The sequence below is a fragment of the Filobasidium floriforme genome (assembly GCF_021052385.1).
Source record: "Filobasidium floriforme strain CBS 6241 chromosome Unknown HD553scaffold_11, whole genome shotgun sequence".
In the NCBI taxonomy this organism is placed as follows: domain Eukaryota; kingdom Fungi; phylum Basidiomycota; class Tremellomycetes; order Filobasidiales; family Filobasidiaceae; genus Filobasidium; species Filobasidium floriforme.
In genome coordinates this window covers 917017-943230 of record NW_025763632.1, presented here as the reverse complement: position 1 = coordinate 943230, position 26214 = coordinate 917017, and the positions used below count along the sequence as shown (strand labels likewise).

The 26214-nt window shown below is 54.4% G+C and overlaps 7 protein-coding genes across 7 annotated transcripts; 5 read left to right on the top strand and 2 right to left on the bottom strand.

Annotated features, from left to right (window-relative positions):
* Positions 1 to 435: 435 nt before the first annotated feature.
* On the bottom strand, positions 436 to 861 carry HD553DRAFT_262756 (uncharacterized protein; the record flags this gene model as incomplete). The annotated part of the gene is made up of 1 exon (XM_046177433.1): positions 436 to 861. A coding segment is annotated over one exon (426 nt), but the record flags the coding sequence as incomplete, so codon positions are not given.
* Positions 862 to 9192: 8331 nt separating this feature from the next.
* Positions 9193 to 11406, top strand: HD553DRAFT_342377 (uncharacterized protein; the record flags this gene model as incomplete). The annotated part of the gene is made up of 8 exons (XM_046182739.1): positions 9193 to 9570; positions 9692 to 9739; positions 9809 to 9917; positions 10029 to 10204; positions 10812 to 10856; positions 10928 to 10956; positions 11213 to 11258; positions 11347 to 11406. The coding sequence occupies 8 exons, from the start codon at positions 9193 to 9195 to the stop codon at positions 11404 to 11406; spliced, it is 891 nt and encodes a 296-aa protein (XP_046036740.1).
* A 1009-nt stretch (positions 11407 to 12415) lies between these two features.
* Positions 12416 to 14421, top strand: HD553DRAFT_37413 (uncharacterized protein). Its single transcript, XM_046184179.1, has 2 exons — positions 12416 to 12919; positions 12985 to 14421. The coding sequence occupies exons 1-2, from the start codon at positions 12564 to 12566 to the stop codon at positions 14099 to 14101; spliced, it is 1473 nt and encodes a 490-aa protein (XP_046036739.1). The 5' UTR covers positions 12416 to 12563; the 3' UTR covers positions 14102 to 14421.
* Positions 14422 to 15041: 620 nt separating this feature from the next.
* Positions 15042 to 16950, top strand: HD553DRAFT_37458 (uncharacterized protein). Its single transcript, XM_046184180.1, has 3 exons — positions 15042 to 15761; positions 15923 to 16176; positions 16262 to 16950. The coding sequence occupies exons 1-3, from the start codon at positions 15133 to 15135 to the stop codon at positions 16909 to 16911; spliced, it is 1533 nt and encodes a 510-aa protein (XP_046036738.1). The 5' UTR covers positions 15042 to 15132; the 3' UTR covers positions 16912 to 16950.
* A 315-nt stretch (positions 16951 to 17265) lies between these two features.
* Positions 17266 to 19602, top strand: HD553DRAFT_350244 (uncharacterized protein). The gene is made up of 7 exons (XM_046183517.1): positions 17266 to 18107; positions 18168 to 18449; positions 18511 to 18672; positions 18740 to 18799; positions 18862 to 19173; positions 19233 to 19293; positions 19364 to 19602. The coding sequence occupies exons 1-6, from the start codon at positions 17374 to 17376 to the stop codon at positions 19282 to 19284; spliced, it is 1602 nt and encodes a 533-aa protein (XP_046036737.1). The 5' UTR covers positions 17266 to 17373; the 3' UTR covers positions 19285 to 19293; positions 19364 to 19602.
* HD553DRAFT_311846 (uncharacterized protein) lies at positions 19603 to 20745 on the bottom strand. Its single transcript, XM_046180026.1, has one exon. It carries the CDS (start codon positions 20672 to 20674, stop codon positions 19628 to 19630), a length of 1047 nt encoding a protein of 348 aa, XP_046036736.1. The 5' UTR covers positions 20675 to 20745; the 3' UTR covers positions 19603 to 19627.
* A 701-nt stretch (positions 20746 to 21446) lies between these two features.
* HD553DRAFT_342371 (uncharacterized protein) lies at positions 21447 to 24670 on the top strand (the record flags this gene model as incomplete). Its single annotated transcript, XM_046182738.1, has 13 exons — positions 21447 to 21455; positions 21535 to 21547; positions 21628 to 21645; positions 21713 to 21766; positions 21852 to 22006; positions 22075 to 22158; positions 22233 to 22286; positions 22360 to 22374; positions 22446 to 23138; positions 23232 to 23455; positions 23522 to 23717; positions 23816 to 24097; positions 24167 to 24670. The coding sequence occupies 13 exons, from the start codon at positions 21447 to 21449 to the stop codon at positions 24668 to 24670; spliced, it is 2301 nt and encodes a 766-aa protein (XP_046036735.1).
* Between the last annotated feature and the right edge of the window lie 1544 nt (positions 24671 to 26214).

The following is a 26214-nucleotide window of genomic DNA, read 5'->3' as shown; positions in this document are numbered from 1 at the left end:
ACCCCTAACCTAACCCCTAACCCCTAACCCCTAACCCCTAACCCCTAACCCCTAACCCCTAACCCCTAACCCCTAAATGGGGTCGACTTCATCCGCTCCTGCCGGTATACTGTCCTCGTCACAGTCGAAATCGGTGTCTATCGTTGACGTTCCAGCATCCTGGGTTGTCCAACGGCACCAAGATAGCCTGAACCTCTCGTGAAGTTGTACAGGGGGAGGTACGTCTTGCAAGGGCACATGACTTTCATCTTCTCTAAAGGGATGGAAGTCACGATTGAGGCCGGCGGCAAGAAGATCGAACGTTTTCAGTCGCTCCATGATGCAGCACACGGCCATAGCGGGCAAAAGTTGCCTCGGTTTTGTATGCGCTACAGGGTGTTTCAAAGAATCCCAGATGGCTGTGGGGGGGATGTTTGATGTGTTTACTATCGTGCACAACAGGTTACGTTGATCCACCAGCCAGTATTGTAAACGTGCCGCCTCCGTCCTCATCCTGGCGAGCTCTTTCATCGCACAGTCGTAATGACGGGTGGCACGCACCCCCTCTCTTATATGTGGTTGAGTCCAGAGTTCCGCTCCAAAGTGCCGTTGGTCTCTAAGGCAGGCAAAAGACTCAGAGACTGCTTCTTGATTCTCCGTCCAACGGCTTTGATCGATAAGGGGCGGTCGCTGTGCGATCGGCAGAGCCAAACGTGCCGTCTGATACTTCTTGAGAGATGTTTCAAGACCAGCGCTTCTGGCATTGAGGCCTGCTTGGATTTTAGCTCGGAGCTTGTACGACGTTCCCGGGCGCGAACAGCGATCTAACTCTTGCATCCGCGACATACAAGCCAGTTCCAGGTGGTCGAGAGCGTCTTCATAAGCCTCCCACACGGCGTTGTCTGCCGCTATCTTGCCCTCCTGACTGTCTAGCCAGATGAAGATGTCTGCGTCCCTCGGATACCGTGACTGTAAGTTGTGTTGGTTCATACAGATCAACAGATCCTTGCGGGCGTTCACCAGAGCATCGTCTGCATTGGCCCGGTGCGCAAGATGCATAAAGTGGATCACAGGATCGGTCGTCGGTTCGTTGTTTACTTGATCGAAAGCGATTCGCTTTTGTTTGCTGTCGTTCAAAGCTGACCGGTACGATGAGGCCAAGCGATAGAAGCGAGCTTGTTCCGTTCGCGCCCTACGCATGTGCAGTGTAGCAACAGAGTGACCGTTTTCTCGGGAGACTCGCTCACTATCGATCATCGTTCGGAAGAATGCCAGATCCCAGTGAGGCTTGCCATGGCTGCGAGTGAGGCTCCGGATCGTCTCCAGAGCCTCCCGCTGCATAGCTCTAGCTGATCGGAGGTTTGCTACGAGGAACCTGGCTGCATTCATGAGGCCGCGAACACGTCAGCGCCTGATTTTGAGGGTGCAATCGAGGGGACGCACCTGCGTTCGCCAGCTTGTCAGCGTTCCAGTGTTTCAACATCATCTCCAGCATTTGATGTCGGTGATACGCTGTAGCATGCCGGGATAATCCAGCCATCCGATTAGTGAAAGAGAAGAGACGTTCACACGTCTCAAAGTCTTCCAACCCCACTGCGGCGGTTATTCGCGGATGGTACTGCAGCTGGCATTCGTATGAATGGGCATATCCATGCCATGCGCCGATGTCTGGATTGGGCAAGGGAGGGACATTCAGTTGGGAGGTCTCTCCTTGAAGACATCTTCTTACTGACGAAAAGACAGCCGTGGATGAGGCTCCTGGAGATGCTTAAGCAGGGGCGCATGTGCAAATGTTTTGCTAAACGTGCAACCGATATCATATCCAACAGCGATCCGTCCGGGATAGCGATCTGCCATCCATCGCAGAAGCGCGAGCGGAAACTTGGAGTTCTCTCGCTCCTTTATCATATCAGTGTATGCGAGAACGACGCCATGTCGGCAGACCAGCGGGAACCATCCCATTGCGTCGAAGATCTTGGTTGCGGCTGGCTTCTCCAAGGCTGCATTCCAATGTGATGCACAAGGGCGAGTGTCGGGAACATCCTGAGCAGGGGTTGGAGCTGTTCGCGGTCGTGGCTGAGAGGCCTGTTTCTGATGTGTGATGGTTTGATGACTGAACGAATCAACAAAGGTGGTGCCCAGGCGGAACGACGATCGATGAATTTGGTACTGCCGAGCCGATGGATGGTGATCATGTCTCTTCAAACTGTTGTTGCCGTCCAGAGCGACACAGACTTCATACGTATCATCCGGGGGAGCTGACTCGCTACCAAAACACAGCGGGCAGTCCCACTGGCGAAGTGGGGGGCCCCTCGCAGGTGCTTCTACCGATGGACAATCTGATGGTGCTAGTACCCCGGTCATTGGTGCGGAGCGAGTCGTCAATGGTTCATCCTGAGTTGTAGGTGGAGGAGGTCGTGACAGGACCTGTTCGCGGTCGGGGTTTGCGCGCCGGAAGTCCGTATCGAACACTGTGGTTCCCCGATTCTGTAAGGAATCTGCCTGGAGTGAGAGTGATATCAGTATTATACGCTTTGTGGGGTGGGAATGGCCCTACTTCATTCTCCATAGCGGTCACGATGTCGATGTATAGGTCAACAGCAGCACTGAATTTTACGCGAAGGCCTTCGCTGTAGGCTATCTGGGAAGCGGGGCGTCCGAGCACGTTAGCAAGTTATGTATCATCCAAGCTTTGAGACATACACCTCCAGAGACGTACTTGATTGTATGTACAGATAGAGCGTACGAATGACTGTCGCGAATGCTGGGCGTGACGGAAATGTATCGTGTAGAATTCTAGGCATTTTGAGCTGAAGGCTACAGTCGGGAATTGCAGCCGAGACGGAATGTATCCTCGGCTGATGATGTGCGCAGCAATCCCGGTTGGAGTTTCTCTCCATGAATTCGGAAGCCAAACATGCGAACATTCTATTTCGCACGGTGTAAATACACGTCCCGTGGAGAGTGAGTGAAGAGACTGACCGTAAATATCGACGAGCAGAAGAGATGAGCAGCCTTGTTGTCCATCTCCCCATGGGAGGGGCGGAGTCGGTGGGGGACTGTATCTGTGGCGGTAGTAGTGAATGACAAGGACAATGAGGATTTGATCGAGGTAGACCTGTTCGCGATTGCGTTCGACGAGGTAAGACCTGGGAGGAACAGACCGCGAATGAGGTGATGTGAATGGGAGACGGTGCCCTACGGGACTGACGATTTGTTGCCACGGGTCAAAGCCTGGCTCAGTGCAGTGTTGAGCTCGTTAAGATGATCAAAATGACGAACAGGGCCGAACACGTCCTCTTGTTCAGTTGCGATGTCATTGAATCCTTCAAAGTGGTTCGTGAGGATAGTGTTCGTTTCTTTGTGAGAGGCCTGCACTCCTCTGGGCCTGCTCCCGTTTGGCCGCCAGCCGGGAAAAGAAAGAATCACACCCTCACGACTGGTAGTATTGAAAAGACTTGCACGCCCTGTTGGATAGCGAGTTGTCACCCGGAGGGGAGATGGTGTTGAAGGTGATCTAGGAGGGACGAAAGCTGAAGGTAGACTACTGTTTGGTATAATTGATGGCTTCCCTCGCTTGACCTTCGTTGGTGTTCTTGGTGGACGATCGGGAGGCATGACACAGTGGACAGAGTGGACCAGTGTCTGGATGGCATTGGGATTCGCATGAGAGTGTAAGTGCGTCTGTAACAGCGACTTTATGTAAAGGAAGAAAGTGAAGGTAGCGATACAACGATAACGTCGGGTACAGCCGAAAATGCGGATGCAGATGTTCGCGGTGTGAAGAGAGTCTCCCGCGAACACAAACCAACTGATGCGCGAACACAAACCAACTGATTGACAGGGAGTTGCAGTACATTTGCAAGGGGGACGATATGTATTGGCGGTCACATCGTGTATTTATAGGCGGTATGACAACAGGTGTTGGTGTAGTTGGTGCAGAACTTAATGAAGCAGACGTCGGTCCTCACTGAGTCGAGGGCAAAAGGAATAGTAAGAGTGAAGGAAGGAGCAAGCATTGAAATGTATAAACAGATTGAGAACGACCTTACAAGCCACCCGAATACCAAACGCAATGAATCTAATGTACAACCTACCCTCGTCGGCTAAGGAGACGTCGCTGGGCCAGCTCGAGCGTCATGAGCATTCGGGCGTCATCGATGTTGCTGTGGAAAAGACTTTCTGCACCCTGTTGAACAGACTTGGTCCGACAGATAGCTTCGATGAACAGGCAGGTGAATACGCCGCAATCACTCCCGTTCTCTTGCTGCGCGACGTTCTGTATGTCGGGTGGTGTTCGTATGAATACCTATCAACCGCCAACGGAGGAACGAGGGGACAAACTCACCGGGTAGTGATACGTCCATGCTGAAGTATCCAAAGCGGTACCGCGAAGGGCATGATGAGTCTCCGCAAGCCAGCACAAGACATACTGTTCACGAGGGGTAAGGTGTAAGGTGAGCAACGAAAGGACGGGGCGTCTGGAGGGAAGACATACCGAGAAAACATCCGTGCGGGTGGCATCTTGATACCGTGCAGAGTCAACGATATATATAGCCTTCTCGGGAATGTCGATTGCAACCGCAAACCAATGTTCCCGGTTGACGTTCCAGGGCATGACAAAGAGGTTAGCTTCGAACAGGTCGATGCCATTCTAAGAAGGGATGGCGAACAAGTATGTTGTAAGTTTGAAAGTTTCAATTGACGGCGTAGTAAAAGTATTTGCTCACCTGCTCGAAGTACGGAAGTTGGGTGGGACTCCCATCTACGGCACCGAGATAACGCGCTCCCTGCTGGTATTTGGATGTGAGGATCTGTCCGATCACGGTCGGGCCGACGATCACCTTCGCGGAGCTACCGGAATGATTGGGAGCGTTGTTCGCGGGGGTGTTCGCGCGGCATTCGACCAAGTACAGATACGACTCAATTGCTGCATCGTGTAACCAGTATCCAGGCCGGAAGCGGGAGTAGAACTTCGCGGTGGGAAAGGCCGTAAGCATCGTGGCCGGCGGGTCAACGTAGTGATTAGATTGGGAGCGGCCGGGTTGCAGAGGCGGGTAGTGTTCCTCCGGATCCCAATCACGAGGCTTTGCGCTCGCCTCCATGATGGACTGAGCCTAGAATTTGTAAAAGAGAAGAGAAAAGTTTAAACGAAAGTTAACAACGCTATGGGTTCTTGAGCTCGCCTACCCTAGTCTTCAATGCGTGACTCAGTGGATCCTCGAAGCGGAAAGAGCTCGGAACGAGCGGTACTTCAGCCACCGAGGCCCGATTGTTGGCTAGTTGGGCAAGTGGGGCAGCTGGATCACGCTGACCCATGGCGGCCTGGAGGACGGGAGGTTGAGATACTTTGAGGAGGGAGGGAAGACCCATGGGAAGTGATGGAATCGGGGTCGGGGCAGGGGCTGCGATGGCCTCTCGGCGTCGTCGTTCCTCCTGTTCGGAGTACATCAGCACGGCGGCAGCTGGCGTAAGTCCCGCATCTGTATCGCGAGGAGGAAGAAGGAGATGAGATTATGAGATTAGAACAGGATGCTGCCTCATCGTTCAGAACACGTACCCATAGTATCAGCCGCTAAGGCAGTAATGACCGTTTGGTAATCTGCAAGACTGCGTGTGAGGTCGATAGGCTTCAGATACGAGGGGAGAGAGAAGTCCTCAAGTTGAGCGTGATCTCTAGACAGCCATGTCGAGCAATGTGACTTACAGGAATGGCAGAGTTGGCCGGTGCGTCTAGAGCGGCAGCGAGAGCCGAAGAGGCAGCAGCGAGCTGTTCGCGGGCAGATTGGGGAGGTTGAGGAAGGTCTCGCGTACCGGACTCCCATCCGACGGGAGGTTTGAGCCCAGCAAAAAGACGGGAGGGGATAGTTGTAGCCGCAACGGGAGGTGGCCGCGCCGCGCTGGATGTGACTACGGGAGTAGCACCCCTCTCCCGCTCTTTGCCCTTATCACGAGCGGTCAGGGCGGGGATCCTCTTGCCGCCAAGGCCACTGTTATCGTCGTCGTCGTCGTCGTCAGGCAATAGGTCAAGGCCAGTCCAGGACCAGTCAGCGGCATCGCGGAGCAAAAGATCCTCCTCAAACTGGGCCTTGTCTTCAGCAGCCTGCTGCCGGTAGTTCTTCATCCTCTCGTCGTTGCGCTTCATCCTCTCGTGGGAGTGCTTTTTGTCCAACTCATTAATAAACATGAGGTGACTCTCGTCGAGGTCCTTCATCCTCTCGTCGTGGTGCTTTTTGTCCAGCTCATTAATAAGCATGTGGTGATTGAGCGTCGTGCGAGGAGAGGGAGGATGAGGTGGAGACGGTGGAGGGGCAGATGGGCCTGCCTGGGGAAGAGGGGGCTCGTTTGGAACGAGGCGGGGCGAGGGTGTACGCGAGAGATTCAAGTCGATTCGCCCACCCGCGAACTTGTCGCGCCAGAATTTCGGACCGTTCGCGGGGACAAGTTGTGGAAATTCCTCTTGCGGACAAAGGCATGGAGAGGCGAAACAGTTACACCCGACGGATGAGAGATCATCAGGTGCATCCTGATCGGTTCCCGTCGCAGATGCGATGACGGCGGCTATGATATCAGTTGGTTTGCCTGCCAACTTGGTGACCTCTTTATCTTCTTCATTGAGGAGATCGCGGAGGGAGGAAGAGGTGGGGGTGGGTGCCAGCGTAATGCGAGCACTTTGGTCGGGGGTGACCGGGTTGGAGGAGTTGGCGGGGACAGACATGGTAGAAGTAAATGGATTTGCTGGATTAGGTTGTAATTATGAGTAGTAGATGCGGAAGGTGAGAAGGAGGAGAAAGGCAGAACATACGAGAGGGAGCGGTGCGCATGGTGTAGTATATCAAAGTTTGCGTCTTATATATGAGATATGGGCCGGGAACAGCGAGACCTCTAGGTGTCGAAGATGGAGTACAGTTGGCTGAAACGATGGCAGAGTTCTTTTGTCGTGGGATGTTTCAAGCATGCATGGTGTAATGTCTATTGTCTGGCAGAGTTGGTCTTTTGTTGTGCGAATGTAGGTTTGTTTTCTTTTTGTTTTTTACCTTTGTTATGTTTGTTTGTTCGCGGGTCATCTCGTGTTCGCGGGGAGACTTTGTTTACTGTTTGATGGGGATTGAATCATTCGCTTCGTGTTCGCGCGAACGATGCGTGGGCGCGTCTCTTAGCTTAGTAAAGCAGAGAAAAATTGTGAACCCGAGCGATTGTCAATCTCTCACGCGCGCCAGGGATAGGTGGTCGACCCCTCATTCACCCCGTTTCCCCTTCTTCTTCTTTACGTGCGTGTCTACCGAGACCGATTGACTGATGAGCCGACTTGACAGGGGCGAGGGTAATACGGACGAAGACGAACGGCGAGGGTGTGGGTACGCCTACTTCGAATCGCTACTTTTGCACTTCGACACGCTATCTACCTGGGCACTTCGACGAGTCGGAAAGACCTTGCGGAAGTGGCCAGACATCGGATAACCCCTGGACAAGAGCGAGTACCAGGCCGGTACCGCCATGACGATCGTAAGCAGGTCTCATCGATCTTCCTCGGGCTGACACGGGCGTGCACCTGTTCTCGTAGCTTGATAAAGCGCGTACATGGTGGTGGGACACTGCAGACTATTTGCCGGATCTCATCTGGCGACGCTGCCATCCAGGTCTCGCTGGGAAGAACCGCACGATATGGCAAGTCCGGATTCGATATCGCGGGTGCATATACAAGGAACGCTGACCGTCTACCTTGCACTCGTGAACGCAGAACATTGGCATGCAAACGAAGAGGCCGAGCCGCTACTCTCTTCGATGGCCGGACCGGAGGATCGGATCTCTCATCAGCTCGCTCGGAACTCGGAACGAAGAGGAATCGGTCGTCGCTATGGTGGACAGCACAGCATCGACGCAAAGGCAATCGATCGGTCGATCATCGCCAGGGCTAGCATGTTCTTGACCCCCTCGCTCCTGGGTCATTCGATGGCTATCGAGCCTATTCCCCGGGCGAATCGATCGTGGGCAGGCACAAGATCTGCGAGACCAGCCTTGCAAGACCAGTCGGGCAGCTCGATGGGGAGTCATTTCGAGCTTGCTTCGGATTAACCTGGACCGACCTCAGAAGCAAAGCCGGAAAAAGACGCGGACGGGCGATCAACATGTGCGGATACCGAGCAAGAACTGGCTGGATCGATCGGTGTACCGAGGGGATTGACCTGGGGCCATTCAGCTCGATGGCAAAGTACGTCTACGATGCCGAGAGATCGGTGTTGGTCGTGCTATCGATCTCGGGTCGTCGTTCCTTGCTGACCCTATTTCCATCCTCGCCCTAGCTCTTGCGATACGGCGGGCCATGCATGACGTGCGAGGAATCCCACCCACGAAAAAGGCAACGCTTACAGACGAGCACACCACGATATCACCTTTCGATATGCCCGGTTGCGAGCGATCTCTCTGCACCATGTCCACGGTTCGGCTCGCTCGGCACTTTTGGAGAAGTCTTGGGGGTGGACAATGATCCGACATCGGTCAAAGACATCGATCAGATCACGAATACCGCTGAACCGCCTCGCATCCGCCAACACGCAAGACCGTCCTCGCGTCCTCGAGGTCGGTCCCTGCGCAAGATCACCGTTCTGGTATACAATAGGAACCTCTATGACATTGCCCAGATGCTGTCTACGCTGGTCGATCTACAGGCTGGGCGTACAGGATTTTTACAAGAGGAATTCCGTGCGAGCGTCAGGTCGACATGACCGCCGCTCGTACTCGCCGCCATTACGGGAGGTTCCTTCGGGGGAGAAGTAGCTCGTCAGGATGTACCCAGTCTAATCCCTTGTAGAGCGCCTGGTCCGCACCGTTTGTAAAGCCTACTTGTCGTTCATGGTCATCGCATGCTGCTGGGTGGTTCAGTCCGCTATCCCCACGTACGTACGTACACGTCATCCATCGTTGCCTCCGAATTTGCTTCCGAGCGCGACGAACATATCCTCCCACCACCTTGATCAAAACAAAATGACGACCTCGATATACTTGATCTTTTCGCTCTTTTCCTCTCCCTCTTCTTCTTTCACAAGAACAGACAGCGGCATCGGTAACGAATAAGACCGCAAGATAGACGTAGCAGCAAGAGTATAGACATAGCGGCAAGGTGATAGACGTAGCGGCGGGACCATCGATCTAGTATAAGCAAACACGGAAACACGAAGGGTTAGGCTGGGCAGGAACGGGGATAAAGATGGGATGGTCGGTGTGGGCTTTGAGGAAAGAAACGAGGACAAGGACAGGATACGAGGAGACGAGACCGCGGGGAGGATATACAAGACGCTTAGCAAGAGGACCATGTACGGACCCTTTCAAGACGGCGGCGAGGTCGGACGAGAGCGAGATCGATGGGAGCAGGATGCACCGAAGACAGAACTTGAAATTACATACGAAACACGGAAGAATACCGACGAAAACCCACCAAGATACCACGGCCTCGCACGGACCGACGATCGACATCCCGGGCTACGAAAGAGAGAGGATGGGATCCAAAGCCAGAAGAGGAAAGAGCAAACGGCGATCTCGACCCCACCGACCCTGCTGGCAAGACACGACGTGACGGCCTCTGAGCGCCAAGTGAGGCAGGAACAGGCAGGAGGAGCGCGCCGAGAGGAGAGGGGAGCGATCTCTCTACCAGAGCCGCCGCTCAAGAGAGGGGTTTGGGTCTCTCGGACTTGAACCTGCGAGTCGGGATTAGGGTCTGAAACGTGCACCTGAACCTCCGAGACGAGCGGTGGCCGCCATGGTGAGCACTTTGACAGGACCGCTGTTTGCGCAAAGCGAGAAGATCGGGTCTCGGACTTGAACCTGCCAGTCGGGATTAGGGTCTCGAAGCGGACCTGATCTCCCAAGACCAAACGGCGGCCACGATGGCGAAGCTTTCCTCTTTCAAGAGCCTCCTCCTCCTCCACTCTCTCGCGATGGTCAGTGGTGGCTGTCACTCTAGAAGATCGTGCCGGCGGGGCACCGGCGAGACAGGTCTGCCCAGACTCTTTCCTTGGAGCGCGTCAGGCGTCCCGTTCTTCCGACGATAGCGACAGCGATGGCGAGCGATGGTGCGATCAAACGTTCAAGAGGCGCCAGCGAAGAGGCCAACGGGAGCGAGCACGGGTCACGGGTAGCATCGAGTATATTGGAAACGGGCATCGCAAGCGAGATCAACGTCAAGAGAGCATCGATAGAAGACCCCGAGAAGAGCGGCCAGGAGACTGTATGTGGTATTCGAGGATGCAAGGTCAAGGACGTATGCAGCAAGAGAACCGTTTCCTTTCGTTCCCGTTCAGATATGGGCAGAGCTGACGTCTTCTCGCCACCTTACGAGTGATCACAGGCCAGGTCAAAGACGTATCCAGCAAGAGTACCTTTCGCCTTTTCTATCGTCGTATCCTGTTGAATCGAGCTGACATCGCCCCGCTTGCCAAGTGTTGCCTGCAGGTTCAGGTCCAAGACGTATCCAGCAAGAGTACCTCCCTCCTCGCTCCGTAACAGAGACACCAGAGCTGACGTTTCGATTGCCGAGTGTTCCCGCAGGTTCAGGTCCAAGATGTATCCAGCAAGAGTACCTTTCCCCTTTCGTCCGTTTGATGAAACCAGAGCTGACTTGTCCGCTTGCCGAGTGTTTTCGCAGGTCGAGGTCCAAGATGTATCCAGCAAGAGTACCGTTTCCTGCTTTCTACCGCTCGCCAGACCGCCGGCTGACTTTTTCGCTCGGTCAAAGTGTTTCCGCAGGTCCAGGTTCAAGACGTATACAGCAAGAGTACCTTCGTTGTCGTCCTCGCTCGACAATTATCGTTGCTGACCCTGTTCTCGGCGACTAGTTGATTGACAGGTATCGAATGGGGGTTAACGCGCTTTCGATGACTGTGAGTTTCCGAGGCGTCTTACCGGCCAAAACTGGACGGGCTCCGTGACTGATCGAGCTCTTGACGGGTAGGAACGGCAAGCTCTCGATAGGCAGGAACGGTAAGCTCTTGACAGGTTGGAACGAAACCAGACGGGACGAGCCACTCGGATTATCGGCTTCGAATGGTGACAGGTGACAAGTGACGGAAAGGAAATTGGTGCGTGAGTTTTCGGATCGTGTTGCGGGTCCAGATCACGCTAACATACTTGCTATCCGATCTGATCGCCATAGGAACGGTTGATAGCATGCAGGGGCATATCGAATTGGTTAGTCAGAGATTGCCGGGCTTGACTTGACGGATCTACGCATTTGTAGGACGGCCTTTGGAGCCCGGGCGGGTATTGTCGACGTTTTCGGAAGTGTGAGTTGTGCCCAGGCCACAGCACAACGTCCTCGAGTCCGTCGTGCTGACGACACGACTTTTTGTTGCGACAACCGACTCGTTCTAGGATCTCGCTAGGGACGTCGGTGGTCAGGCTGTGCTCGGAACCTTGGATCTCGCCAAGTGATCGGCCTATGGGGATGACTTGGGACACCCGCGCTGGTAAGCATCCTCTTGACGACTCCCTCGGCACCGTCACGATCTCACGTCTCGACCTGCTGCCTTTTTCCCCATTTTCACCAGGTCGGGCCTGACTATGTGTCGGACGGATCGGGTATCTCGAGGGCGAGGAATGGAGGGCGGATATCCATGCAAGACTTGTGGATAGGTACGTCCAGCGTGGGACCACTGGCAGGGGACAGGCCTCGCGTTTGCAAGCTGACGTTTGTTGCTGGGGATGACAGGTCCCATCGACTGCCGCGGAAACCGGGCGAGAAGGACGGGTCTGGTAGTACAATATGGAGGTACGTCGATCTCGGCTACGTCACGATCTTCTCGTGCTGATCTGCGAATTGGGTATGACAGGTCGTTGCCGACTGGTAGCCGGGTGGGACGGCGGAGGATATGTGGGAAGAGAGAATGATCACATCGTGAGTCAACGTCCGACCGAGATTCTTATGTTTGCAGCCAGCCAGTCAGCTCATACCGGTGCCGTGTACCTGCCTGGCATACATCCAGCCCTCCCAACTCTTCACGTTCGGCCCTCCCGACTCTTCACATCGCTGGCAAACGTTCCGGTCGATGCGGCCGAGACAATGGGATGTCACCGACAGGTCTGTACCGCCGGAACGAGGTGGTGCGCGCCCGTAAATCACCCAGACTGATTCGATTTTGGCCCTGGCTCGTCTCCAGTTACGACTCGGACCGAATACCGCTTGCAGAAGCACAGTCGGTACATGGCGCAACCCGCCTATGTAGACTAGGCCCCGATCGTAAGCATCGGATCCCGCCGCCGTCGAATCGACATGGCCCTCGGTTGATCCAAGTCTTGCGTAGTTGCAGGTTCAAGTGTGTTTATGAGGTTTACCGACCGTATTAGCGTAGCCAAAATGTAAAAATACGGGGGAAACTATCGCATTTTTTTTCCAGAATTGGCGGGACTTAGCAAGAATTTGCCAAGAATCGATCGAGGCCGGGTGGTGAGAAGCGCGTCGAGATATCGACCTCGCGACCCAGCTTTCGATATCAACTCTCGATCGACCCCCGAGAGTCTTCTTTATAGCGATGTATAGTCCGCACATGCTACACATATAGACACATACAAAACCACACAGGTCCCACGCAATGCCGCTAGCCCCCCTGGATAAGATAAACACCAACACGCCAAAGGGCATCCGAGCGTACGAGCACGAGGTCGAGGACTGGTGGACGAAGAAGCCCCCCGGATTTGATGCCCTCCAATATGCCCTGTACCACCAACGCTTCCCTATCCACCCCTCTAGACCTCACCTAGAAGAAGCAGGTCCTGACAACAACTGGGCTGTGTGTGAAGGATGTGGGTTTATCAAGCATCCTGCCGGGATTCATACGGTGGCGGGGTCCGCAGTGGTGTCGGAGATGGAGCTCAAGATGAGGCAGGCCTATCATCAGGTGAATACTCCGAAGGTAGTCAGGTTGAGGGCGCTCTACAGTGATCTGAGGTGAGCAGGACGATGTTCCGAGCCGGGGGGGAACAAGACTGAGCTTCTCGTGCAACATACTCTAGATATCGACCGATGAATCTCAAAGGAATCTCCTCTCTAATCAGGCTCGCTGGAGACGTTCCTCCCTGTGTAGAAGGCGGGGATGCGGCAAAGATCGCTCAGCGTCAACGTCTTCTGTGGAGCCCGGCCTGGAACTCGGCCTCGGTCCCATCATCTTCGACCACTCCCGCCGTACCTTCCAGTTCGACGACGACCTCAGCTGCACCTATTAGCTCGAGGGTCCCGGCCGCTCCTTCCAGTTCGACCACTCCTGCCGCTCCTATCGGCTCGACAACCTCCGCATCCTTCTCCCCGACCCCAACGGCCTTGGCCACAAGCAGCCCTACTTCCTTACGCACCCTAGAGCCGCCGCCATCTTTCCCCATTCGATCCGAAGACCGCGAGCGAGAGTTGCAACGGGCAGAAGAGAGGGAGCGAGCGTACGAGAAAAGGGTGCAAACGCTGGAGTCCGAAGTCAAAGAGGCAGGAGGGAGGGAGCGAACGTTGAGAGACGAGGCGGAGCAATCTCGCAAGGCTTCGGGAGACCTGGAGCGGGCGTTGAGGGACGAGGCCGAGCGAGCACGCAAAGCTTGGGAGGTCCGGGAACAGGAGCTGAGGAACGAGCTGGCCGAGAAGAACAAGGAGTTGGCCGGCAAGGACATTGTACATGCCCGGCTAGAAGCGAGGATTGAAGCTGCTCGACACTCGGGTGATCCCTGCCTCTCTCGAGCTTCAATACTACAGATCCTGGCCGTGTGGGACCAGGGTGGTGGACCCGACGGCGACCTAGGCGACGTCGAGATCGACCTGCACGGCTTCGTGCTTCCCCCGTCAAACAACTCGGACCTGCCCCTGCGATGGCCTGACCTGCCTCATGGACGGGAACAGCTGGAGCGCCGAATCCAAGCACTCTTATCAAAGCCCCTGACTCCTCAGGCCATCCTCGACATCACCCGCTGTACCCAGAAACTCTCGGAACCGGTCTGGTCTCGCCGGTGGATCCGCTTCATAGATCCACGGGTACGACATGAGGGCCTCGAGGATAACGTGGCGGCGGTCAGATTGGCTCGGGCGATCATTGACCTAGCCGTTTCTCTCATCGGCGACGACGACGACGCCGACGATGACGACAAAGCCTAGGAAGGATTTTACGACGAAATATTATGCTACTTTACGGATCTACGACACCCCCTTACGCCTAGTTGATAGAATGCCACTTTACGACCGGCTTATGCTATGTCGCTCTACGACCGACCCGTGTCAATATACGAATATTATGCATGTCACAAGCCTATCTGACGTCGACCCCGACCTGAATGAACTTTTGAAGATCGGCTCCTTGACACGCGGCATGTACCGAGCAGTTGTCAGGTTCGGCCGGTCGATTCGACAAAGACCTTGAGCAAGCTTGTCTTCGACCTTGACTACGTGACCACGACTCCGCCTCTGGCCTCTGTGAATAGCTGCAACGACTTCAACGCAACTCGGACAACATGCTCGCCGCCGTCCAAGGTCGATTCGGGGTTGGCCGATGAGCCGCAGATAGGACCCATGCGGTCGACATTCGACTCGTCACTCTCGCCATCGTCCTCGATCGCCATGACATATGGTATATATCCCTAGCTTGACTGTACGACATCATGAAGCTCGCCTCACTCAGCTATCACCACAGCCACGCTCGCATCCGTTTTTTTACGGGCACACGATACGATGAAGACGGAGAGTTCTAGCCTCCTGATCCCTCCTGGCGATGTACGTCTTCGACGAAGAACATGGCGATTAACATCGCCGGGCAAGAAATTGGCCTTGCTCGCCTCGACCCTGATCTTAGGTAGCTTGTTGGCTGCACTCTCCTTCATCGGAACTCGATCGAGCGGACGATTGGAACGGTCCAGCGAAGAAGAGACACCCGAGATCACCACGGCCGAGAACCTCAAGTGGACTCGTTGCGAGGAAGATGACTCGATGTTCTGTACCGTCTTTACGTAAGTGATCCTTCCTCGGCGAGATTCTGGTCGAGACAAGGAAAGAACCAGCACTCGAGACTGACATAGCCCATCATTTTTTACCACCCCAATGCGGTCTCCCTCTACCGGTATTCGTCCCGTCCCATCGAGCACAGCGTCCCGACTGACTACTCGGACCCTACTGCCGGCCTGACCCACCTGGCGATGACCAAGATCCCTTCCTCCCTCTCGTCGTCCTCTTCATCACCATCCCACCCTGAACGTTCTCTCGGCTCGGTCCTCATCAACTACGGCGGCCCAGGCGTCTCTGGCTACACCTCGTCCTTCACGTTCGGCAAAAACATCCACCGCTCGATCGGAGGCAAGTTCGACGTCATCTCCTGGGACCCTCGAGGGATCGGTCGGACGAGGCCCGTAGTGGATTGTTGGGGCGGGGAATTGGAAGCATCGGTCGTCAAGGCAAACATGCCCGAAGAGTTAGGCTTGGAGGTCCTCCCCCGGCTCCAGCTTCACCACAACGACTCCTCCTCCTCATCGTCCTCCAGCCCGGACCCGATCCTGACGTTCCAACTCGAACGTTTCCTCGCCCAAAACAAACTCCAAGCATCCCGCTGTGCCTCTTCGAACACTTCCAATGCCGAAATGTTGAAACACCTGGGGACGACGACCTTGATCAAGGATACCGAACGTATCAACGCCGTGCTCGAAGGCCCCGAGGCCATGATCAACGGGATAGGTGGGAGTTACGGGACGATCTGGGCGGCTTACCTGTTAGGAATGTTGCCTGGGAAAGTGGGCAAGGTCGTCGCTCATGGAGTGGCCGATCCCGTCATGTGAGTCTCGATAGGCGTTCAGTCAGGCCGTGATCAGAAGGAGGGTTTTCTGGGATGCGATAAAGCGGAAGGATTCGCTGACTCCCTTGTACCTTGTTCACCTTACCCGTCCTTGCCTCCTAACCCTGACCGATATACTATTACGCCATCTCGACCATCAGGTGGGCGACAGAACACTACGAATCCTACGACCTCCTCGACGTACTCTTGACGGACGCCGAGAAATCGCTCGAAGCATTCTACCGGGCATGTTACGACGCTGGACAGACCGACTGTCCGCTCGTCCGGTCACGAGATCACAGTTGGAGGGACATACAGAGGAGGGTGGACGGGTTCCTCGAGGACGTCTACCATGCGCCGTTGGCTGCGTGGGAGGCTCGTAGACCCGGTTTGGTTACCAGTGGATATATCCGACGTGAGTGACGGTGAAAGTTGGGCGAATCAGGTCGATACTCCAAAGGTACTGCTGCTGACGACGTACGCTACCCGCAACCTTGCAGAATCGCTCTTCCAGACGCTGCAACTGCCGTCGCTCTGGAAACCGTTCGCCTCGGCCCTATCCGACGCGATGTACAACTCCAAGTCGACGGCCCTCCGGGACTTCTTGCTGCCTCCGACGTCCGTGTTGAACCAGGTCAGACTCGGCCAGACGGGTCAGAGCGACCTCAGCCGATTGGCAGTCAGCTGTGCAGACGCGCCGAGATACCGAGAGAACGAAAAGTTGCCCACCCCAGAGGGGATGGCTAGTCGGCTGGAGAGGATCAGAAGGGAAACTTCGCCTACCTTTGGAGCTACCGTGGCCATGATGGAACAACACGGCGGCTGCCAGTTCTGGCCTCAAAGCGACAAGCCCGCCGAGAGGTTCGAAGGCCCGTGGAATACCACCCTCGCGAACCCGGTCTTGATCATGTCCAACGTCTACGACCCCATCACCCCCTCGATCTCTGGCGAGAAGATGTCCGCCTTGTACGGCAACATGTCTCGTCATGTCGTCACGGAATCGTTCGGCCACTCTTACCTCGCCTGGCCGCAGAGGTGCTGGTCGGGGGTCTTGACCGATTACTTTGAACGTGGGATTCTTCCTGAAGACGGACACCTGTGTCGGGCGACGGCAAACGAGACGAACGTATTCAGAGATTACAAACCGTGATCGTCGACATGAAACAACAGGCAGGTAGGGTAGACACCCGGGTTGTGTCTTGGGTATCGATGTCGACTTCGGGAATGTCAATCCGAAGTACCGCGATGATCCGTTTGTCTTTCCGGGTCCTCGGTCCCCGTTGTATCTTTGGTTTCGCTGCAACTTGCGAATGACCGCCTTGCTGTGTTCGTATGTACTCTCGGACGATCTCCACATCGAATTTGCCCTATTCTCAACGGCCAACACCCATGTCCAAGATTACATAAGCAAGATCCTGCGACTTTGACCATATTTCATGTTTTACTTCTATCTCGACGGTCCTACTATCCCTTGACCTGCTCAAGGTTGAGATCAGGCCGATCACATCGACCAAGCTCTCCGCAAGACGGTGCGGACTGATCGATTAATATTAGAATTATATCGAGATAGACGACGAAGCCGCCAACAGCTGGTTTCAGCTGGCTCTCAATCATGTTTAGTTTCTCCCTGACAATTTCCGGGTTTGGCACCGGTTTGACGACTACCCTTTCCCCAATTCCATCCATCCCTTCTTCTCCGCCTGCGACATTCACGAACACTTACGACTGCTACATTTGCCGAGGAATTGCTGCTGCCCCCGATCAAGACCTGGACGAACGAGATCGATCCGACATTGATCGCCTGGGAGAAAGGTCACGCTACCAACTCTGCTCGAACCATCAATTTACCAAAACCCACAGCCACCACAACATTGACCTCAATCAGAGTACATCCTTCACACTGGCGGGAGAACGAAGACAAACCGATATTATCGACTCAACCCGATCTTCCGCCAAAAACCACAATAAACAGACCTTACAAAATCCGGTCACAATCGATGATAGTACCGCTGTTCATTCTCCTTCCAGCTCGAATCGTACCACTTCCTCATGTGATGGCGACCAGAAACACTGTCAATCTGATACCACTGAGAAGTCCCCTATTCGACCCGAGAAGGATCAAGCTCTCGTGATCAAGCCCCAGTTAAAATGGGACGGCTACGATCTATTCTTCGATGCAACCCGTCTCGTCCGGCCAGGACTCCCTGGCCATCTCATTGCTGGTCCAGGGTGGTTCATTCGGATGCCAGAAGCCGCAGAAGGACATCGGGAAGCACTGGTCGAGTTGATCGGCTGTGCTCACTGGAAGCCGAGCATTAGCGCTGATGTATCATGGGAGACATTTACGTGAGTACTGTCGAGGTCGCAAGCCGCAATCTAGCTTATCGTCCGACATGATTATTATAGCAAGGAGCCACTCCTCGAATCACACAGTGCGGTCTCTTACGTCGACGAGACGCTGGCTGAAGACTGGTTCGAAACGGCTTGGCAGAAATGGATACCGTCGAGGCATATCCCTGGCCCTCCCTGGACATATGGCGATTCGGTCATGCTCGAACTTCTGGAGGAAACCTCTATGATCGACTTACCTCATACGGATCATTGGTGCTACGAACGAGTGATGTTCACAAGCGATGCTTACCGATTCGAGATTGAGGAAGACGACGGTATGGTTGCCGAACTCGAGCTGTAAGTCCCGCCTAGCTCTTTTTCTTCTACCGGCGTATCTGACAGACCTGCCCCTCATCAGCCTTGGGTCGCGAAAGACTGTACGCACTGCCGGTCACTTCTCCATTCACCCACCCTCGCCCTTGGCCCGAGAGCTCTTGGTCATCACCGGCAAATTGTTATGTTTCATCGAAGACGACAAGAAGAACATACGAATGATCGTCCTGAAACAGGGTCATCGGCTGTGAGTCCGCAAACGTGTTCCGCATTGTGTTACTGACCCGACGTACTGATTGCAATCCATCTTGCAGTGCCACAAAGCCCAATACATCGCTCACCATCTATTCCATCGAGCCTTCCGTCACCTTTAGGTCAGTCCCAACTTGCAATTCTTGAGCGGTCCTGCATTGTCTCACGCTTTGACATTCATCAGTCGACATTTCAGCACCTGGCGATGGATGCTAGATACGAAGTGGAATTCGATTGGGATCGAAGCTGTTCTTCTGAGCATGTGGATCCGCGACGAGATCGAGAACGAAGGGGATGGCGCGCTGGACTTCGATGAACTGATATCCCTCTTGGACCTCATCGATAGCCTGAACGCCAAGACTACCGAACCCCAGGATCGCTACCAGCGAATTCTCGAGCGGCTCTGCAAAGCCACTTACAAGCATGTCTCCAAGGAATCCCGAGACAACCGCCGGCGCGAGCTGGAAGAGGCGCGGGCCGTCCAGCTAGTGGCTCAGTAAGTTCCCGAGCCGATACTGTTGGCCAGATCGACTCATCATGGTTTTCCATCCTTAGGCAACCAAAGGCCGAACAGCAAATGGAGACGCCCTCGCCCATGGACAAATGATGCACACGCGTGAGGATCAAGCTCGAACCAGACTGCATCCTCTATGCTCATGACCTCGACCTTGCTCCTGGACTCACAGCTACTAACAATCTTTCGCATCGTTTTCGCTGGCTCCCGCCAAACCAGCAACTTGCACAACGAACCGTTTCCCATAACCTCTTTACGAATGCCCTTCCTCCGCCACTTACGAATCTCCTGCTCTCCCCTTACGAACAATTACGCCCCTCCCCCCACGACCACCTTACGTATTCTGCTCGCACACTTCCCCTTTGTCACTTTGTTATGAAAGCCTCACGAACCGGGAGGACGACCCCGACGCTTGTCAATTACGAGAGTGCCTCATCTAATATATCATCGCGCTACCCCACCATACAAAGACCCCATCTACCATCTCCTTCCAGACAGCGTCCATATCGACGCTCGGCTCGGCGTTCGTCCGCATCAAGTGATACACACAAAGTAACCGAAAACAGGCTCGCAAGTACGGCTGTAACGAGCCTGGCACCTGTACGAGCGGGTCCGTTCGGCTCTTCTCGTCCCGATCCCATCCCAGTTCTCGCCAGAACGCCTCGTGCATGACGTTCTGGGCCGGATAATCATAGTCGCACATGGCGTTCCCGATGAACCGCTCGAAGGCTTGTGTTCGAGTCAAGATCTCTTCCCCGATTTTGGGCAGGACGACCTTCTCCCCAGCCGAGGTTCTGACCACAGGGGGTTTGCGGTTGATGATCGTCCTCTCGATCGTGTTGATCAACAAGTAGATCTCCAAAGCCGTCAATGGGGCCAGGTCGAACCCGAACCCGTGACCCCAGTGTAGACCGGCGAGGTACATGAGAGGTACATCCCGGTGTCGAGCGAGACGTAATAAAGCCCTTGTCGCCTCCCTGGCCATCGTTTCCGATTCTTCGTCCTCTGCGTTCTCGTCAACGCCCGCCCGGGCTGCGATGGTCAAGAGCATCTTGACAGCGTCGGCAAGATCGGCATCGGCCGTGGTGTACGTCGACGGCTCTTCTCCATCTTCTCCTTGCGGGGATCGGGCTCGTTGGATCCAGTATTCGATATGACGGTATTCCTCGCAAAGCGGGTTCGAGCGTAAGGAGTTGGTCATATACGGGCCTAGGCCGAATTTTTCCGGGTATTCCACCAGATCACTGGAGAGCAAATCTCCATTCTGACCTGCCTCGACGTGATCCTCGCCCGTATCCTGGAACGTCCTAGCAAAGTCGGCTATTGTCTTCGACAACACGTGTACAAAGTGCGCATACGCCTTGACTTGCGCTGGTGATCGTTGAACACGTAGATCCAGGTCGAACGCCGAGTCCCGTTTTGATCGGCTCAGGGTGATGTGCCGAGCGAGGGCGTTCCAGGGGAGCTGATGATCTAGGTGCATCTCGCCCCGTCTCGGACTAAGATTTGGAAGAGAGGTCGACTGGGAAAGTGAGTATGCCTCCGGTATGAGCCATCGAATCCGACGATAAATGACCTTACTTTGGCCTACATGTATATATGTATATATACCTTGCGATCGAGGCACAGCCACCACAGCATCCCATCGCTCGGACCCAGTCGACGGCGTTACTCGTGACTCGCATGACTCGAACGATCATCCACTCGATTTATTCCTCGACGTCGGAGCCGAGTCCTTGCATTGGTACACTGAGTTTCGAATGACTGAACTTGAAACCCTGCCAGATCTATGAGCCATACGGTGCTCGTCACAGCGGGTCACGCGTCACGGTTAAGGGTCCGATAAGGACGTCTCTTAACTGGCCGGTTAAGAAATGTCTTAACGTACCCCTTTGCCGACCCCCTTAAATGGCGCTAGCCAGCCCTCTATACGCGTACGTACACGCGCTTCTGTTTGGCTCACGCGTTTGACGCGTCATCGCAAGCGCGTCGAGCCCCACATAAGCAACAATCGACTCGAGAAGCTAAAATACTTACTACAATACTCAGTAATAAGTAAAACACGCCTATAGACATCTCTAGTCCCCCCTACCTCTCCTAATCCTGTGTACGACCTAACGACCCCCTTACGAACCCCTCACGACCCCGTTTTCACTCCAACAACAGTCCGTTTACGCCCAAAACTCACCAAGAACCTCGAAGAAGCCTAAAAATCACGAAGAAGCCAAAAAACAAGTATAAGCCCACTGCAAACGATGTCTGCTGTATGTACCCCTTACCTTGCATCTATCCAGTCGCTTTAGACTCTGACTGATGTCCTCGGGGTGGTCTCATGTCGGTCAGAATGATGGAACCCGTCAGTACCTTAACAAACACTTATACCACCCGTATCGACTCACATTAACAACCACGTTTGCCCTCATCATGTTCATCTAGAAGAGAACCCTGCTGCAGGTAAGTAAAAAGCTACCCGAAACTGTCTCTTGGCCAGGTCGCTTACGGTCAGTTATTGCTCCGATAGGTGGTGGTGCTCCCAACACGGGTGTCATTCGTGTTGAGAAGGGGAAGCAGCCGGGTCAGTTCAGAACCATATCACGCTCTCTAACTAACCCATATCGTTCCCTTAGCTGACCGTATATCCTGCCGCTACCTGTCTACAGTCCGACCTACAGGTGAAGAGCTTGAAGAAGAGGGCATCGATCCCAACCTCGACAACCCCACCGTCGAGGTGGATGAGTTAACCGACTCCGATGCGACTACAAACCCGGCCGATAGTAGTGACATATCCGCCGACGAGCTATTGACTGTCGAACAGGTAAGCCCATAGGCCGGTCTTATAGCACTCTTATCTGGTGGCTTACTCCCCCGTTCGGTGTCGTATAGGCTGGCGCAAAGAGGCTAGCGAAGAAGAAAGCCAAGGCCGAACGAAAGGCAGCCAGACTAGCAATAAAGGCGGTTCAGCAAAACGTATGTTCCTACCTATCTCCTATCACACGCTTAACCACTCTGATAACACTGTGGCATCTTCACGCTTGGTTTAGAATTTGAAGCGCAAGGCAACCACCGACGATCTTCGGGCAGCCAATTTCAAAGTCGTATGTCAGCTTAGGGGTTAACAATGGCTTATATGACTGCTAACTCACCCTCTCACTGTCGCCTCTCTCTCAGCCGCGAACCGACACTGTAAGCAGATTCCTTCGGTGAAGGAAATTAGATGGGTACTAACTACCTCTTAACGTGCTCCATAACCTCAGGATATGGGTCGGTTTCCCCACATCACCGGTTCGACTGTCACCCCTAAGGACATCGTCCAAAGTCTCCAAGCCCAAATCAGGCTGTTTGAGGCCCGTTACGCGGCGGTTATTGAGCGTCGAGACAAGGTCGTACCTGTCGGCCCCACTCCCAACACCCAGAAGCTATCGTCGGTCGTCCATTCCCTCGAAGGCGTCCTAGACGAATTGGTGGCCTTATCGGGGGAGTTAGTGGCCGGTTTTAGGTCGGTTAAGGTTCTTTCGATGCTGCAGCAGGTCCAGTCGAGAGGTCGACTTCTAGACAGGGAGGAGTTTGAGACGAAGATCAACGATATCGAGGCTCAACTCCACAATCACGTCGACGACACTGGACGCCGCTTACGCGCCCTCAACCAAGGGTCCGATAACCCTGCGTTAGGGTCCACCGCCAATGCCAATCCGACCTCTAGCGGACCTCAAACTCCCTCGTCAAGAGGCATCAATCTGTCCGGTTTGAAGTCCGCCCTCAAGACCGATGCCGAGCTGCGTGCGATTGTGCTTGGGATCTTCAACGACCCCACGAACTTGAACAACAGCGGCCCTGTAGCCGGCCCTTCGGGGACCTCTAACCAGTCGGCTAATCCCCCGGCTCCCACTCACTCGTCCCACGTCTCCCCAGACAAGCGATCGCGCACCCGTACCAACACCAAGTGGTCGGTGAGTATAGCGTAGCCTTATCTACCGCTTATCTGGTCCGCTAACACTTGCCTTATCCACCGCTTATCTGGTCCGCTAACACCTTGTCAACAGTACGCTTGCCATTATGCTGTCAAGGAACTAATCGGGATGAGAGGTACCTGGGACGGTGATTCTATCAGCGAGCCAGGTTATCTCCCGGATGGAGAATGGCCCTCGCACGAGGAAGACGACGAGGACACTGGCTTACCGGGCCCTCAACAGATCGATGTCGAACTGGCTATGGGTGGGACAAGGAGCGTTTGGAGGCCTGAGTGGAAGAAGATCGGAGAAGAACGGTCAGCAGCACATCACTTATCATGCCTTTATCCTACCACTAACCATCGAGATAAACGTTCGATCAGGTGGTCTCCCTTTGTCAACGAGGTCGCCGCTCGCGTCGTCAACACCTGGAAGATGACCAACGGGGACAGGCCCACGGTAAATGACCTTAAACCGCTCATTATCAAGTACTGCAAGAACCGGTCTGGCGTCCGTCCCACGAGTGCTGAAGAAGGAGGCGTCCATCTCGCGCGTCTGGTGAATCGCAAGCGAGGTCATGTGAGTCCTTTAACAGACACGATAGACGTGGGTTTAGGGTCGGTTATCATGCAGGCTTACCGTCGTTCTTGTTGTCTCTCTCCGTTACTTCCTCACAGATATCCGATGACAGGTACAAGATCTGGCCTCAGTCCCCTCCCAACCTGTGTCGAAAGGCCCCAGTTTACGCTCTGTTAAGGGCACCGCTGTTCTCGCCGACGTTGTGGCAGTGCGATGACCGCCAGAACCGAAGGTTCCCCGTCCTTCAACAGCCGGCCAATCAACCGGCCCTTATCGAGACGGATAGCTGGAAGGTATGGCGCCGATACTCCTTCGGTGGCAATGCAGCCCTGGCCGACGGTTGTTATGAGCTGAACTGGCCGTATTGGCTCTCTGACGAGGTAAGTCGAATCATTACTTAACTGGCCATAAACCGACGCTTAACCTGCCGCATATGTCTCCTATAACAGTGCATCGCTGCGGCTTCCTATCTCGACGCAATGTCTGAGGAGAAGAACAGGAACCAGCCCCTGTACCGCACACGATGGGTCTCTCCAAGGCGTATGTGGCCTCAAACCGACCCCAAAACGGAGGAGTTAAGGGCACCTTTGGCTGGCGACCCAACCAGGCCGGATCCCGCTGCTACCGGTGCGATTGTTTATCGGTCGATGGTCCGACCCCAAACCGCCGCGATATGGGCGGCCCAAAAGCCCGCTTTGTGGGCGTTGATATACCCGGATCCTCCTGTACCGGCAAGTCACGCAGAGCGACCGACGCTCGAGGAGTTGGTGAACGGTCCAAACGCGCTCGCTGAGCACAAGCAGACCTGGGCGAGATCCACCCAGTTAAGGGCCTGTCAAGTGCCCGATAAGACTAATGCCGAGATCTTGGCCCTGGCCGTCGAGTACGCCGTAGCTGATGCGGCCGCGCTGGAGGCTCAAGCGGAGGCGTTGACCGGAGCTCTGGCCGCTTAACCAGGCTCGATCGATGGTCTATGGGGGTGGGTTTGAGATGGGTAAAGGCCCGTTATATTCTTACGACAGCGGGGAATCGACTTACGCAAAAAAAAAAAAAAAACTACAAAAAAAAGGAAAATACAAAACGACAAGGTTAGGGGTGAGTTACAAGCCACATACAAGGCTGTTATGCAGGGCCGATGGTTTTAATACCCGATTGACAACAAGTTGGCGAGGAGGAAGGGCACTAATCTAGACAGGCAGATGTCGGTTGTAAATAGCGACCGATAGAGGCTTGTTAACGGTCCGGTTTGTCTCCTTGACCATACCATCAATATTGTCCCTTGACTTCAGACTCTTGTACACGCTTGAACAGCCCAGATAGGGGGCGACGAGGAATGCGTTATCGGGCCTTTATCGGGCCTCAATTCGGTCAGAGATACAGGGCGTAATCCTGCCATTATGAAGGCGTCCAAGGGGATCGCCTCAAGAGATTGCCGAAATGTTCTAGATTGGTACAACCGTACCTCCAAGCGAGAGCTGTGTATGCTAACCATCAGCTATCGATCCGTTGAGGGGGCAGTTAAGGGTTTCCTCACTGATCGATAAGACATTGATAGGGATTGCCGGCAGTGGGAGGCATCGCATAACTGACAGCTTGCCGGAAGATGAGCCACAAGCGCTGTTGGATAACGGCCTCATGGTTGGTCACCTCGACGTCGTATAGTCCTGCGATAAGACAGAGATCGTCACCTGAAGCGACTTTCACAGGGTCGTAGACCGATGCCATTTGTTGAAAGTGGAAGAGAGTATCCCTGTATTCTGCCAGGTTACAGGTCCGATAATCGCCTGATTTGTCATTCCACACTCGGAATCGCTTTGTGGGGCCTTTGAGTCCGGTGTAGCGGGTCGACTTTTGACGGACAATTAACTGACGGGCTGACAGCCGGTTAATGGCAGGATCACCCTCTAATAAGTAATCGTGATCAGGATCTTCTAGTTTGAGCCGTTTCTGTATTGCAGGCCATGCGCGAGCTGATATGGCTTGGGCGGTTCCATGTGTGGGCTTTAACGTAGCGTTACTGGGCGCTGAGAACGCCAGATTAACCCCAGTTTCGAGTTCGTCTAGATCGGTGATCATTTGGTCGAGAAACTCTGCGGCTGCTGTACCCCGTTCTGTTGTATCCTCCCTGATACGGGTCAGATTGGCGGCAGCTAAGCGTTCCGCAGGAGTTGTTGCACCGGCCACTAACAATGCATGGAGCAGAGCAGCCGTAGCGGACCGATATTGGGCCTGTAACAGGGTAGTTTCGATCTGTTTACCATTGGTGTTAATCTGCTTGAGTAATTTGCCGAGGCGCTCTGCAGCAAAGACCCAAGTCGAATACACAGGTCCATGTAGCAGTATGTCGTCCACTATATGGGCGATTTGATGCCAGTTACGGGTCCGTTGTATTCCTGGATGTAGGAGGAAGACGAGGTCTTGCCACTGCCGGATCAAAGTCCGCAATACGGCCACCTGTGTTCGACTGATATTGGGCCTCAATGCGACCACATTAACC